The sequence below is a fragment of the Phaethon lepturus genome, unplaced genomic scaffold (genome assembly GCF_000687285.1).
Source record: "Phaethon lepturus isolate BGI_N335 unplaced genomic scaffold, ASM68728v1 scaffold15505, whole genome shotgun sequence".
NCBI classification, from domain to species: domain Eukaryota; kingdom Metazoa; phylum Chordata; class Aves; order Phaethontiformes; family Phaethontidae; genus Phaethon; species Phaethon lepturus.
In genome coordinates, this window is record NW_010540113.1 from 79,034 (window position 1) to 91,805 (window position 12,772).

Genomic DNA, 12,772 nt, shown 5'->3' on the forward strand with positions numbered 1-12,772 from the left:
TATCATTATACGTTTGGAAACAGAGAGGTTATTTTACACAAAACATAAGTGGGAATTAAAACTGGTGACAGCACATCACTTCAAAATAGAGGTCTTCACATCAGTTTCTGTGCACAAACTTACCTAAGTCAGGACCGCTTATGTTTTTGTTTTTCAAATCTTCACAGATGTGAGTAGCAGTTTCTAGTTGCGTTTCAAGCCTCTTTTCTTCAATGAAATTCTGCCCAAAGTGAAAAGTATGGCATGGGTAACACTAACCTAATAAACTAGGTAGGAAATGCAGCTTGGGATACATTTTTTTAAATATGAGGCTATAACCTACAGGTTAAATGTCAACTGAGCAAAGCCTATCCAGCAACTCATCTGCACCCTTTAGTCTGAAACAGACCTGTTCTTTTTTCTGCCCGTGCGGAGAGTAACTTAAATGGGGGTATTAATTCCTGAATGCCATTGCCTGAGTCACAGCCCTGCATGAGTCAGGACTGCTTACTTCAAAAAGTTACAGCCCTAGGGCAATATTGAGACATGGCTTCGAGAACAAGTCAGGCAGAATTTAGTCACATAAGTCAAAAAAGTGATGAAAGTGAAAGGTGGATTTCCCTGCATGCACAGAAATATCGATGTGCCTAGCTCCTGCCACAGATCAAGTAAGATCCAAACTGGGGATGGAAAGGGTGAGAGAGGAAGAAATGGGAGTAGATATGGGGAGTTGTGCTTTCAATATTCATGCAGGGAATGAGGGTTGATCCTCAGCCCCTCTCTGCCTGAGCTGCATCTCACCCCAGAGAGATGCATCTCACCCCACTCCTATAAACATCCTATCTAGCAGGCTACAAAACCACCTCTCCTGTGGCCATGACAAATGTGGGCCACTATACCACCACTCAGCCAGGACTGCACATCATGGGACCAGAAGGAGAGCTGGCGACAAGCCTTAAACTCCTTGAGAAAGCTCTGTATTCTATCAGCTTGAGAAAGACCATGAACCACAGTTGGAGAAATAACAACTATTTATGAAACCAACTGAATCAAGAAACTCAGTGCAGAATAACTCTGTACTCCCATCTCACCACAGGCTAAGGTTCATACTGCCCAGCAAAACTGTTTTTTTTATACAACCTCTTGTTGCCTCCTTCCACAGTTCTGATGCTGGTGAAATTCCCACTAATTTAACCAGGGATTTGCCAGTCTGAAAAGCTTCTGAGAAACTCTTTAGAAACTCCACTAAGATGGAACTCAGAAGGAGTCCCATTAACTGGAGATGTGGCAAAATTTTTGGCATCAGCATTTTCATCTCTCTGCCTCTATTCTTGATGCAGTATTCTTTGTCAGTATTTGGGGTAGGGTAAGCCATCCCCTCCTATATGGCCTACATGTGGCATCATTTTCAAAACTTTAGCCAAGAAGCTGAGCTAAGCACAAAACGGAACAGAACAAGACAATTCACGTTCACCGTGAAGCATAAGAAGGTAAGGAAGCTGGGAAAAGGAGAGGGCCACAGCCAAAGGCAGATTAGCCAGCACCGAGGGTAATGGTTGTTTTTGAAGATAGCAACTACTAAACTACCCCGGATAGGTTTGTGTGGATTTGAGCTATGGAAGGGCTGCTACTGCTGGCTCTATAAACAGTCTAGAAAAAAAGAAATCTTCCCAATAAAGAATAAAAAAGGGAAGAGAGAAAATTACAGTCACAGGTCATTCTATTTCTCCAAAATGAAGAAAGAACTCGCATTCAGAGCAAAATGGGAAGACGTGGCGGGGGGAGGAAAGCTTCTGTGGAAGTCTACCTGTCCTCCTTTGCATAAATCCCGAACCTCACAAGTCTACCATGCTTCTACCAACTATTGCAGTATCTTCAGATGAGGACAGACACAAACTTGAATCAAAGAGAGGTGACGAAGAAGAATTATTGTCAGGGTGTGATACAAATATTTAAACTTACATTCCAATTTTCCAGCAGTGATTCCACTGATTCTTTTGTCCCATATTTCATGTCCCAAATATTTAGCTTTAACATCAGTTCATTAGCAATAGCTGTGCAGAGTCCATAGTGGTATTCAAGAAAGGTGTTGGAGTTTGTGAAACGAATATTGCTGAATCTGCAAACAGTGATATGTTGCAAAAGTTGACTCAAAATCATTGGATGGAGAAGGCATTAATATGTAAGGTTTTTAGCCTAAAAACTCAGAACTATATATATAATATATAAACATTATTTTGTTATGACAGGAGTAAAATTTTAAGATAACAACAAAATTGTAAGTAGCAACAATTTTGAGTCAATCTTGATGGCTCAATTTATGAAAAAACTTAAATGCCCAGAAAAGGGTCATATGCCATCTGTATGTCAAAGTATCTCAGGTTATGGACACAGATTCACTGGTCATTTTTGCAAATACTCTCCAACAGATATATGGGGCTATACAACCTGTAGATCTCAGTGATTTTAAAATTAGAAAATTACATTTTCTAAATTAAAAATTAGAGAATCTCCACTCCCAGAGAAATGTTTACATTCCAAATATTCATGTTTCCTATCCCTAGTGGGCATTTCCTATCCACACCAGCAAAGGGCATCTGAAAAGGTCTTGTTAACGAGCTCTACTTTGTACACATAATTAAGACATTCATTGGAACCAGTGAGTGAACCTGCCTGCTCTACTTGGCAGTCAACCTGCGCTTAGGTGGCAAATGCTCTTTTTCTGCAAGGCTTGGATAAATTATGTGCTTTGTTCAGAATAGCAGAGCAAGTCAACAGCAGAGCTAGAACACAACATAGTCAAAGTAGAGGGAATTGGAGGATCACAACCTTCTTTTCATTTCCTCTAACTTTTCAGGCATGACTAGTGGCATATTCTTCTCATCTTCATTCTTAAATGATTGAAGGGTGTCCAAGTGATAATCAAAACAATCCATCAAACCCTAGGGAGAATAAGACATTCATTTTAATTCTAGAGTATTTAATCTGGGAATCTGCAAGTCACCTGCTATTAGGGTGAGAGCTATTAAGAAATAGTCAGCATAAGACAATCTTCCAGTGTCTTTACTCAGTAAAGTGCAATGAAAGTATTTATCTCATCACTTCTAAAGTGCATATTTAGTGCAGTACTACCTGATTTCTCTTATCACAGTGCATCTAGTTAAATATAAAGAACATGAATCTACACTACCCATACTATCAATTTTTTCTGCTCTTTCACTCTCATCTTTAGAACAAAAAAGTGTCATCGTAACAGTTCCAGGATATTAAGTTGTTCTTTGCTGTGTGTTAGCAAAGGCTGACAGCAAAACCTGTTGACTAAACCTATTATGTCATACTTGCTTAATACTTCGTTTGACTGCTCAGTAAATTTCCATCTAACACCACACTGACAGCATATCACATTAACCCTCTCATTGCCAGTATCACATGATTGGGAATATTTTACAGGCATGTGTCTCAGCACCAAATTCCCTATGTAACAATAAAACTTAAAATGCAGTGCACAGAATATAAGCATATTCGTAAAGTGGCATATAAAGAAATACGCTAAAAGTTCATTTTTATGTCATAAAAGCTGCCACAAAGCGTGTTAATGGAAATGGCTAAATCCTGGGGCAGCCCTCTACTGCAAAAATAGTGCACAGATTTTAAACACTTGATTTTGTAACCTTAATACTATTCTAGTCAGACAGTTATGAGCACTGGTGGGCAATTTCCTAGATCTTAAGAAAATGTAAAATTTCCATTATAAGGCACCACCTTGGCAAGAAGATCCCTACATGAGACATACTAAAAGGACTGACTAGAGGAAAGAAAGGGAAAAAGATTCTCAGCGGGAAGTCTTCCCATCAGGAAAAGTGAATTTGACAGAAATTAAGAATCTTGGGTTACTTCTTCTTAAGGAACTTAATGATTTTATCTGTATGTTCAATGGGAAAAAAGAAACTCCTAAAACAATGACATCTGTCTCTTTGTCTCATTCTTGGAAATGCTTTAACTACTTAGGCTAAAGTCTGGCAAGTGCTATCAATTAAAAGCTATCCCTCATGAGGAACTGACTAGCAACAGTACAAAAAAGTGGTGTTACCAAGCCACTCACAAGGAGCTCCATTTCCCATTATTTCAAATTCTCTTTAAGGACGTGTCACAAAAACATGCAACTTCCCCTTTGTTCATTAAAAAATCAAGTACAGCATTATGATGATCAACCAGGCATCAACACATAACTCTTTGTAAAGTTTTCAAACTCAAAAGGATGTTTAAACTACTATCAGTATAAAGATCTCAAGATCAGTACAAATAACTTGCGTGGTAGAGAGCTATCAAAGTACCTCCCATTGCTTTTAATGGAATTACAGAGTGATTCAGCAAACACTTAACTTTAAACACAGAAACTACCTGAACTCACTGGAATGTAACGCTGAGACCAAGTGCTTTTCTGAATAGGTATGCATTAAGCATAGATTTAAAGATAAGGATGCAATTACCCTGTGTTATTACTTAACAAACAAACAAGTTGCAGGAACCACATAAAAAAGAATACCATAATTTACTCATTCAGATAGTACTCAAACGTAATCTCACTCCAGTGAAGTCAGAAACCTTCCTTATAGACCCATGCAGTTATTTAATTAAACTCATTATTGTTCAAAGGTATGTTCAGAAGAGCTTTTAATCTTCAGAAGATAAACATATCCACCTCACTTCCCAAAATGTCAAATAGCAATTCCATAACAAGTGCTTTGGTAGGTCAGACTAAAGCAGAATGTTCCTTTGTGATTAGCATACCTTAAATATTACAATTATTTCTCTGAAGACAAACATTGATTTAAACGGGTCCTGCAAATCAGGCAAATCTTCTGCCTGCAGATGTTCCACCTCCTGAAGCCAGGCCTCAATGCTATCTAGAGGAGAGGGCAACATCTCGTCCAGCTTCACCTTCCATTCATTAATCTTAAAAAGGAAAATAAGTGATTAAATTTCTCACCATTACTTTCTTCCCCATCCCCAAGATACTGATACATGCTCCGTAAGCTAGTGCTCCAGACATCCCAGTAAAAAAACCCACCTGTCACTATTCAGAAAAGGAGCTTCCAGTGAAGTCAGCTGCAAATCAGCTATGTTTACCTGAGACCCAGATTTGTTCCCCAGCCTGTAATCTCTGTAACACTACAGAGACTTTGGCAGTTACTATCCTTGGCTGGTGACCATCTCAAGGCCCAGCAACAGGGAAATTTATAATACATTAGTTGCAAAATAGAGGGGAAACGGGGATGCTCTGGACAGCTTTCCATCACAGGGCTGACAGGGGAACATCTCTTCCATACAGAGCAATTAACAGCAAAGCCCAATACATCCCTACTTGCGGCAGAGGGAGACAACACAGCCAACCCCTTTGCAAAGCACTGACCAGCGAGATCTCTCTGTATCACTATCCGTTCCATGGGAAAGAATATATTAACACACTTTTCCCAGCTGCATCATTATCTGAGCCATAATTATGTCCCAAAAGAACCTTTTAAGCATAAATAGGCCAAAAACTTTCATCAGAGGAGTGCTCAAAGATAATCAGATGCAGGCCATTTTTCTCAAATGTCTCACAGTCCTGAGGCTCAAGAGGCAGAAGAGTAATACAGAGTCACCTTCTGCCTATTCTTGGGCACTGTACACCACTCACTTTGTCTGAACTTCAGGTTCAGGCTCAATATTTCTTTTATCAATCCAAATGAAGTATCACCTCCCCATTTTTCCGTGTGTGAGTTACTGGGGTAGGCTTAGGCTTCTTCATCAAACACACTCATGCTGGTAATAAGGTGAGCTAGAAATGCCTCTGACCTGAGAGATCAGTTTATCCCACTCTTCTCTCATCTGCTGCTGGCCTTCGTTCAGCTCAGCTTCACTTATTTTTGATAACAATACAGGCAGAAAGGTTTTTTTTTCTTGGTTAAATACTTCCAAAAATGACATCATTTCCTAAGGATAAGAAGGAAGAGTAATTCATAGAAGAAGACTTCAGATGGAAGCTCATGGAGCCAAGTACTGCCTTTGAACACATTGGTATACCTTCCATTAACTTCAAAGGGTGTGATGCACAGAAAGGCAAGATAGCAGGAAAGAGGCATACTTGTCTTCAGGCAGTGTTTGGGTCTGAAATTATAGGTGCCACTCACTAGCAAAATCTGTATTTAATATAATGTCAGTGCAGTCAGGACATGGTTCTCCCCTCCCACCAAGAGAAAGGGAAAATTCCTCCCCTCACAGTCCCCCATGGGCCATTTTATTACAAACTCTGGCTACAATATAAACCAAAGGAAATTTTACTTCAGGCACAATCTATAGCCAACATTTTAACTACTCCTCTACACCATCAGTCGGGTAAAACCTACTGTTGTTATTATCACAGAAATGGCGAAGGTGACCCTGTAAAGGGCCTATGTGCTTGAATCTTGTGCAAGTTGTCAACTATGTCAATTAATCAAAAGACACTACTTTACTCTCTTCAAAAAAGCTTGCTCTGCTCAGAAGCCAAGCAGCATATATCTGTTTCCTAATAGAAGGAATTTCATCCTATCCTTACCTCAACCATTTGAGGGCATTTACCACATTCATTATGAGATTTCCAACTCTTGTTTAAAAGTTTATTTAACTCTTCAGTTTAGGCAATGAAGATGAAAAGATATATTTCTGGGAATATTTTTAATATTTCATTTTGCAGAAGCAGTTAAATATGCAATGCAACTTACTTTGTACTTCTGGTAATATGTTTCATTCTCTGTGTCGATCAGCAACTTTGCTAACTTCTTCTCCTGTGCAGCCAACCAGCTCACGGCTTCTCTTACTTTTTCCTGATAATTGGAGCAGAAAATTTCATCTTTCCATTTTGCAAGCCTTGTTTTTAATTTACGTTGTGCCATAAAACGTCACACATCGAGTGTATGATAAACCCTGTTCAAAGCTATTGAGAAACAAATAATAACTCCTGGGGACTCAGTATACTGAGTTTTGGGTCAGGCACTATTCTAAAGCAAAACCAAAGTTTTAAACGTTTAAATCTTAAAGAGCCTGATTGCAGTCCTACTGAAAGGAGATTATCACTATGGAGGTATGTGACTAATCAAATAATACATAAACTCTTATAGGAGAATACAGAGAACAGAAAACTTGGTTTTCCAACCCGTATGATCTATGAGTGACAAATTCTGTCTATTTTACATGTGCTATTAAATTTAAAGCTGGGTTGTTCTGCACAGTTGCAAATCTGTCTGCCTCTGCCCCAATATTTACATGCAGACTTCACAGCACGGATGAAGACAACCAGGGTTGCAGATGTTCTCTGTAACAGTTAAATGAAAAAATAAGACAACCTACACAGAAATTCCACCTGTATCATCAAAAATCTACCACATTGAGTCTTGACTACCACACAGAAGCATCAGAAGGTTCAAGCCAATTCAGCCCTGTCAGTAGCTGAATCAGAAGATCTACTATCTAACTGTTACTGAGCCAGGTTATAAACTGGGCAAAGAAAATACTGATATCCTTGGCATCCGTGATGCACATTCATTTGAAAATGCCTCAGTGATAAACCACATGACATACCTGCATGTCTTCTTCAGACTCACACAAATTCCTGGAGTATTGTAAAAACTGAGCCACGTAAGTCATGATTGATTTTTCATCTGGATTCATAATGTCAACATCTACAAGAGCCAATACACAATTTACATAATGATGCAGCCTCCAGGCCTGATCACATAATTACACGCTATACTGCAGTTATTAAAACACATTACCATAAACATGTTTATTTTGCAGCAGCTCAGTTAACATACCATTGACAGAAATTAATATGTAATGAACATTTTTTTCCTTGGGAATATTTTAATATAACATGATTAACTAATGAAAAAGTTTCTCCCACGAACAGGAAAGTTTCATATCCTTTCTTCTCCATATTGTTCCTGCATTTGCTGCCAATTCAAAAATCCTACAAGTCCTAAGTACAGTCGGTGTAATAAAACAAAGAACCTCAGGTTTCAGCATTACAGTAAAGATCAATGTTCCGTTTCAAACTTAAGCACAGTCTTACTTTTTCCTGTATTACAAGTCAACACATATAGGATTATATTAATCTCACTCCTGATAACAAAGATTTTAAAAAAGCAGATCATTTACCTTCAGGTTCAAGAAGCCGTGGAATATTCAGCTCCAGTTCTGCAATTCTGAAAGCTTCCTTCAGGTTTTCTTTATTGCTTCTAGCTTTTGCCTTCTCCAAATCAACTAGACCTGGTCGCAAGGTTTGGATGATGGCTAAAAAAGGCAGCCCACTTCGCCAGCTTGACTTGAAATCAGTCACATTGATAGAGCCATGCCTATCCCAAAAATGATTAGAAAGAAAATGTCATAGCCCATTTCCTCAGATGTCCTGAGTACAAATTTAGAAAAAGAATATGAAATCAGTAAAATGGAGTATGAACCAAATCCAAGGAGTTATAGAGAACCTTGCCACTGAACTTCTGCAGAAGCTGGGTCAGACAACAATATAGCCAGTACTACCAATTATACTATACACTACAATTATATATTTTTAAACTATTTTTGCAAAACGACTCAGTGTTTTTCTCTTATGTTGCATTCTGAAGATAAAACCTTGCTGATACAATATACCTTCAGAACATAACCTTTGTGCTCAGTATCTATGCATTCTATGGGATGGAAAAACAACAACAAGCAAAGCACTGAAGAACTTGTAGGTATTTGTCTGTAAGGGCACGAAGTATTGGAATCACCTCTAGCATTTTAGAAAATACAGACCTTAAAAGTGATCTATTACTGCAGGAAAAATATTTTTTTTTCTCTTATTTAGTTTTGTATTTAAACATCTTCTATTAACCAGTACCTGCACAGTGCTGTGAGGTCCCCAGCTCTGCACGCCACAGTGAATTCTGGGACAACTTTCCGGAAACAGCCCAGTATCAGTATGTTACAGCATGGAAAAGGTGTGGGGTTTCAGGTGATCAAATTTAGTTACAAAACAATGGGCCAGGACTCACAAGATTTGTTCTTTTACCAAAAAACTATAGGATTCACTGATAACAAAATCATTCAATGTAATCAACAGTTCAGAAAGGATGCTACAAAAACATACAACAATATTGCTGAAGAAGAAAAACAAGCAAAAGAAAGAGGAAGAATAAATGGACAGAGAGCTGTTTTTTACATGCCAATCAATCTTGTCCTGATAAAGCACAGCTAAAAGGGAAACTTCAGTGCCTCAAAACATTCTCCCAGCAGAAGGGGTCTGATGTGTTGATGAAGACCTTCATCTCCCACTTACAACATGGAATATTAGTAGGATGTTATTAGAACGTAAAGCAACTGAAGAGCTGGAGAGAAAGGACTGATATTATTGCAAAACATATGTGAAACGTCCTGGAGCGAAGCAGTAGCCCTTGAAGAAAACGTAAAGCAAGAAATACCTGTATCTGTTCTAGATTGTGCGCTGTGAATACTCCCACTGAAATCAACAGAGCTATCTACATCAAGCATAAGCAAACATCTTGTTAGAACTGGGGACTAGGACCTCTAGCACTAGGCTCCTTGGGGATCATGCAGTGTTTTGCCAGAAAAACAGGAGATGTGGGAATCCTAGAAATCCTACATTTTCCATTTAAAAAAAAAAAGTTATTGAAACTTCATTAACTAGTGCCAACTATAAGGATTAAAACTAGCAAATCATGTAAACATTCCACGAGACTAATCACAGAAGCCCCTAAAAGAGAAAAGCCAAATAATTCTGTTTACAGTGTGGTTTGTAGAGTCACCATCACTGGAAGTGTTCAAAAAATGTGTAGACGTGGCACTTCAGGATATGGTTTAGTGGGCATGGTGGTGTTGGGTTGATGGTTGGACTTGATGATCTTAAAGGTCTTTTCCAACCTTAGTGATTCTGTGTGATTCTGTGTGTGATTTTATTAGTGGGATTAGCTTCACGGTTTTATATTTAAAGGGCTCATGTCAAAACATTTAGGGCCTGATTGATGCTAAAACTACTGATAACATCTGAAATCTAAAGGATTTTTTGCTAAGCTGTCACTAAGTAATGTCAAAAAAACAGGGGAAAATATCACCACATTTAGAGGAAAACAGCAAATACAACATGTAACATACTATTTATAAGTCTTGGATGGAACTTACAGTGAACACTGTTCTTTTGCCCACAACAAAAGAGCCTTTGTAGCAGAGATCTTCCACCGTTCCTTAATTTTAGCACTTTTTTTCGCTGATCGGCTTGCCTTTGGAGAGGAGTCAACAGCACTTGAACAATCAAGTGAAGGCTGATTGTAAGCACAAGCAAGCGTCCGGGCAAGTTCTTCAATCTATCAGAGATGATGAGAGACTTAATCAGGCTTCAGTGAAAAATTACCAAGAAATCAATTGCAGAAAACCACAGAGAATTAGAAAGGACTTAGTCACAGCTGTAATAGTAGTTCCCTGCCCCCAAAGATCAGATCAGGTTTTTTAATCTGTTCAACCAGAATTACTTCATGCTGAATTTCCATCTTTAGGTGATTTTACAGCAGGAAATATTCACCCAAAGACTTCCTTGTTGTACTGTGGGTACCAGCAGGGGCATGAAGGGACCTTCTCACTCAATGCGCTTTTCTACTCCTACCAGTGAGAGCAGCTGGTGGCAGCTGTGGTCAGTGTCATATATTAAGCATGCTCAGAGTTTGCCTGCTCACTCAGCATGCAGGAAAACCTACTTGATAGACCTTAGAGATCTACATTTGGTTAAAGGAGTTTGGTTTAGGTAAAAAGATAATGCATACGTCTATGTGCAGCACAAGAACCTTCAGCATCCAAGTATCTCTACCAAGAAAAAAGCAGGCTACATCTAACACTGTTAAATAACTTGGCTTCTTGTCTCTCTCCCGTCTGTCACCAGTTCATCTCCAGTACACTTATGTTAATTCACTGATGTATTCTTGCTAGAAGACAGTTTGGTTCCATCATCCTCTACAGTCCTACAACATGATTAAAGCAAGTCCCTGTGCCTTCAAACACCCCTCCTCCCCATAACCTCATGCCACATAAGAGACAGCATCAGTATCTTTTATAAGTAACATCACTACGAGAGCCTTCATGTTATTTCAAACACCTGGTACTGAAAAAAATAATAGCAAGAATTACACATTCTGCGCACAGCCAACACTGAAGAGAGGGGCTGCCTCTGAGGGAGGTGGATGTGAGCCACTGCACTATTTGCTCTATTTGGAGCTTAACCATTACAAGCCTTAGACAGATAGGCAAAGTTTAGCCTATTTTTTAACTGGTTACTTTAAAAAAATCTCAACATCTTTCCTTCCCACCATTTGCAGATAGATACTGTTCATCCAGCTGTAATGCCATCATTGCATTAGTGAAGCAGCTCAGAGACACAGGCAAGACGCACTGGTGTGTCTCCTCCCTGAGCCGTCACTTCAAGATATCAGAAAATAATCTTCTGCTTTGTACTAATTAATCTCATTTGACATGAGTCAACACATTTTTGTGCTTCTTCCCTCTACTAAAGCTCTGTTACATCGCTGAAATACTTACATGAAAATGAAATATAATTGTCCAAATTAGGCCAAGCACAATGGAAGGTTTTCCTTCAATAATGTCAGCAACATGAATATTTATGAGCTTGAGCTAGGGAAAACAAAAAAAAGGATCATTGTTAACAAAGAAAATGTTCCACCAGCTAAAGTTGCTTTAGTTGTGAATTTTGAAGTTAATACTCACTGATCTGCTCTTTAAAAATGTCAAAGCATTTTCTATGTTGCTTCTGCACTGGAAAGTATTAAATCCTTTTTCCCGTGGCTGCGAAGCAAAAAGAACAGGTTACATCCTCAGCTGTAAAAATTAATTTTATTTTATATTTTAGTAAGAGAAGTCCTGTGAAGATTCACAATTTACTTTGGATCAACTCACTTCAGTGTTTCAGTGTCAGTGGTGTAAGAATGAGTTACTTACAAAAAGCTCTATGAATCCAGAGGGATCATTCATATGCTTATAATTAAGTATATCCAGAAATCTTTGCTGGATATGATGAAGGATTGAGGTAATATTTTTATTACTATGTCTTACCAGATGTTGACCTGAAAGCACTTCCAACAGATCCAAAAGCAAATGCCCTTGCTGTATGTCTGTATATAGGTCTGAGATAACAGAAGGAGGTGTATGCTGCAAAATAAATTTCAACGCTTGTCACATCATCTTTTGCCATTTCAAATTCAACACAGAACATCTCAGATTACTCTGTTGTTAAAAAAAGTGTTTAGCATCCTTTATTTTTTCAATAAGCTGAAATATAAATCCTGCATCTAATCAGCCATATTCTGCTGCTTCTAACCCATTATTAGGTTTGTCTCTTGTTCCCCTTCGTCCTGCCTCTGAGTTCTATATGTGTTATTTTAGGCCTCACTTTTAAGTATTTTTACTTTTCAAGGAGATACATGGCAAAAGATTCCAAAACTTGAAAAAGGGAAAGTTAAAAAAAGCAGTTAATTCATATTTTGACTTCTTAATCAACGTACCCCAAGTCCAAATTTGACTATAGAGCTGAATAACTGAACTCTCACTCTTTTCACACACTTGTGGACAACATAAACCTATCATGAGCTCAGCAGCTTCTGCTCAAGGAGGAACCAAAGCAGGATTTTTTTTTTAATTACTGAGCAAGTCAGAGCCACAGCACATGCTGCATGAGCAGTTTTCACAGAATCACTAAGTTGGAAAGGACCTT

The 12,772-nt window shown here is 38.5% G+C and overlaps 1 protein-coding gene across 1 annotated transcript in view; it reads right to left on the reverse strand.

Annotated features, from left to right (window-relative positions):
• LOC104620984 (nesprin-2-like) overlaps nt 1-12,230 on the reverse strand; it is a gene marked incomplete at both ends in the record, with an annotated part of 89,524 nt that extends 77,294 nt beyond the window's left edge. Inside the window, 12 exons of the mRNA XM_010287354.1 lie at nt 124-220; nt 1,942-2,098; nt 2,809-2,921; nt 4,771-4,935; nt 5,818-5,955; nt 6,726-6,827; nt 7,582-7,682; nt 8,158-8,354; nt 10,180-10,361; nt 11,584-11,676; nt 11,770-11,847; nt 12,115-12,230. Of these exons, the coding sequence (XP_010285656.1) occupies nt 124-220; nt 1,942-2,098; nt 2,809-2,921; nt 4,771-4,935; nt 5,818-5,955; nt 6,726-6,827; nt 7,582-7,682; nt 8,158-8,354; nt 10,180-10,361; nt 11,584-11,676; nt 11,770-11,847; nt 12,115-12,230 (1,539 nt within the window). The remainder of the gene's footprint in view (nt 1-123; nt 221-1,941; nt 2,099-2,808; nt 2,922-4,770; nt 4,936-5,817; nt 5,956-6,725; nt 6,828-7,581; nt 7,683-8,157; nt 8,355-10,179; nt 10,362-11,583; nt 11,677-11,769; nt 11,848-12,114) is intronic.
• Between the last annotated feature and the right edge of the window lie 542 nt (nt 12,231-12,772).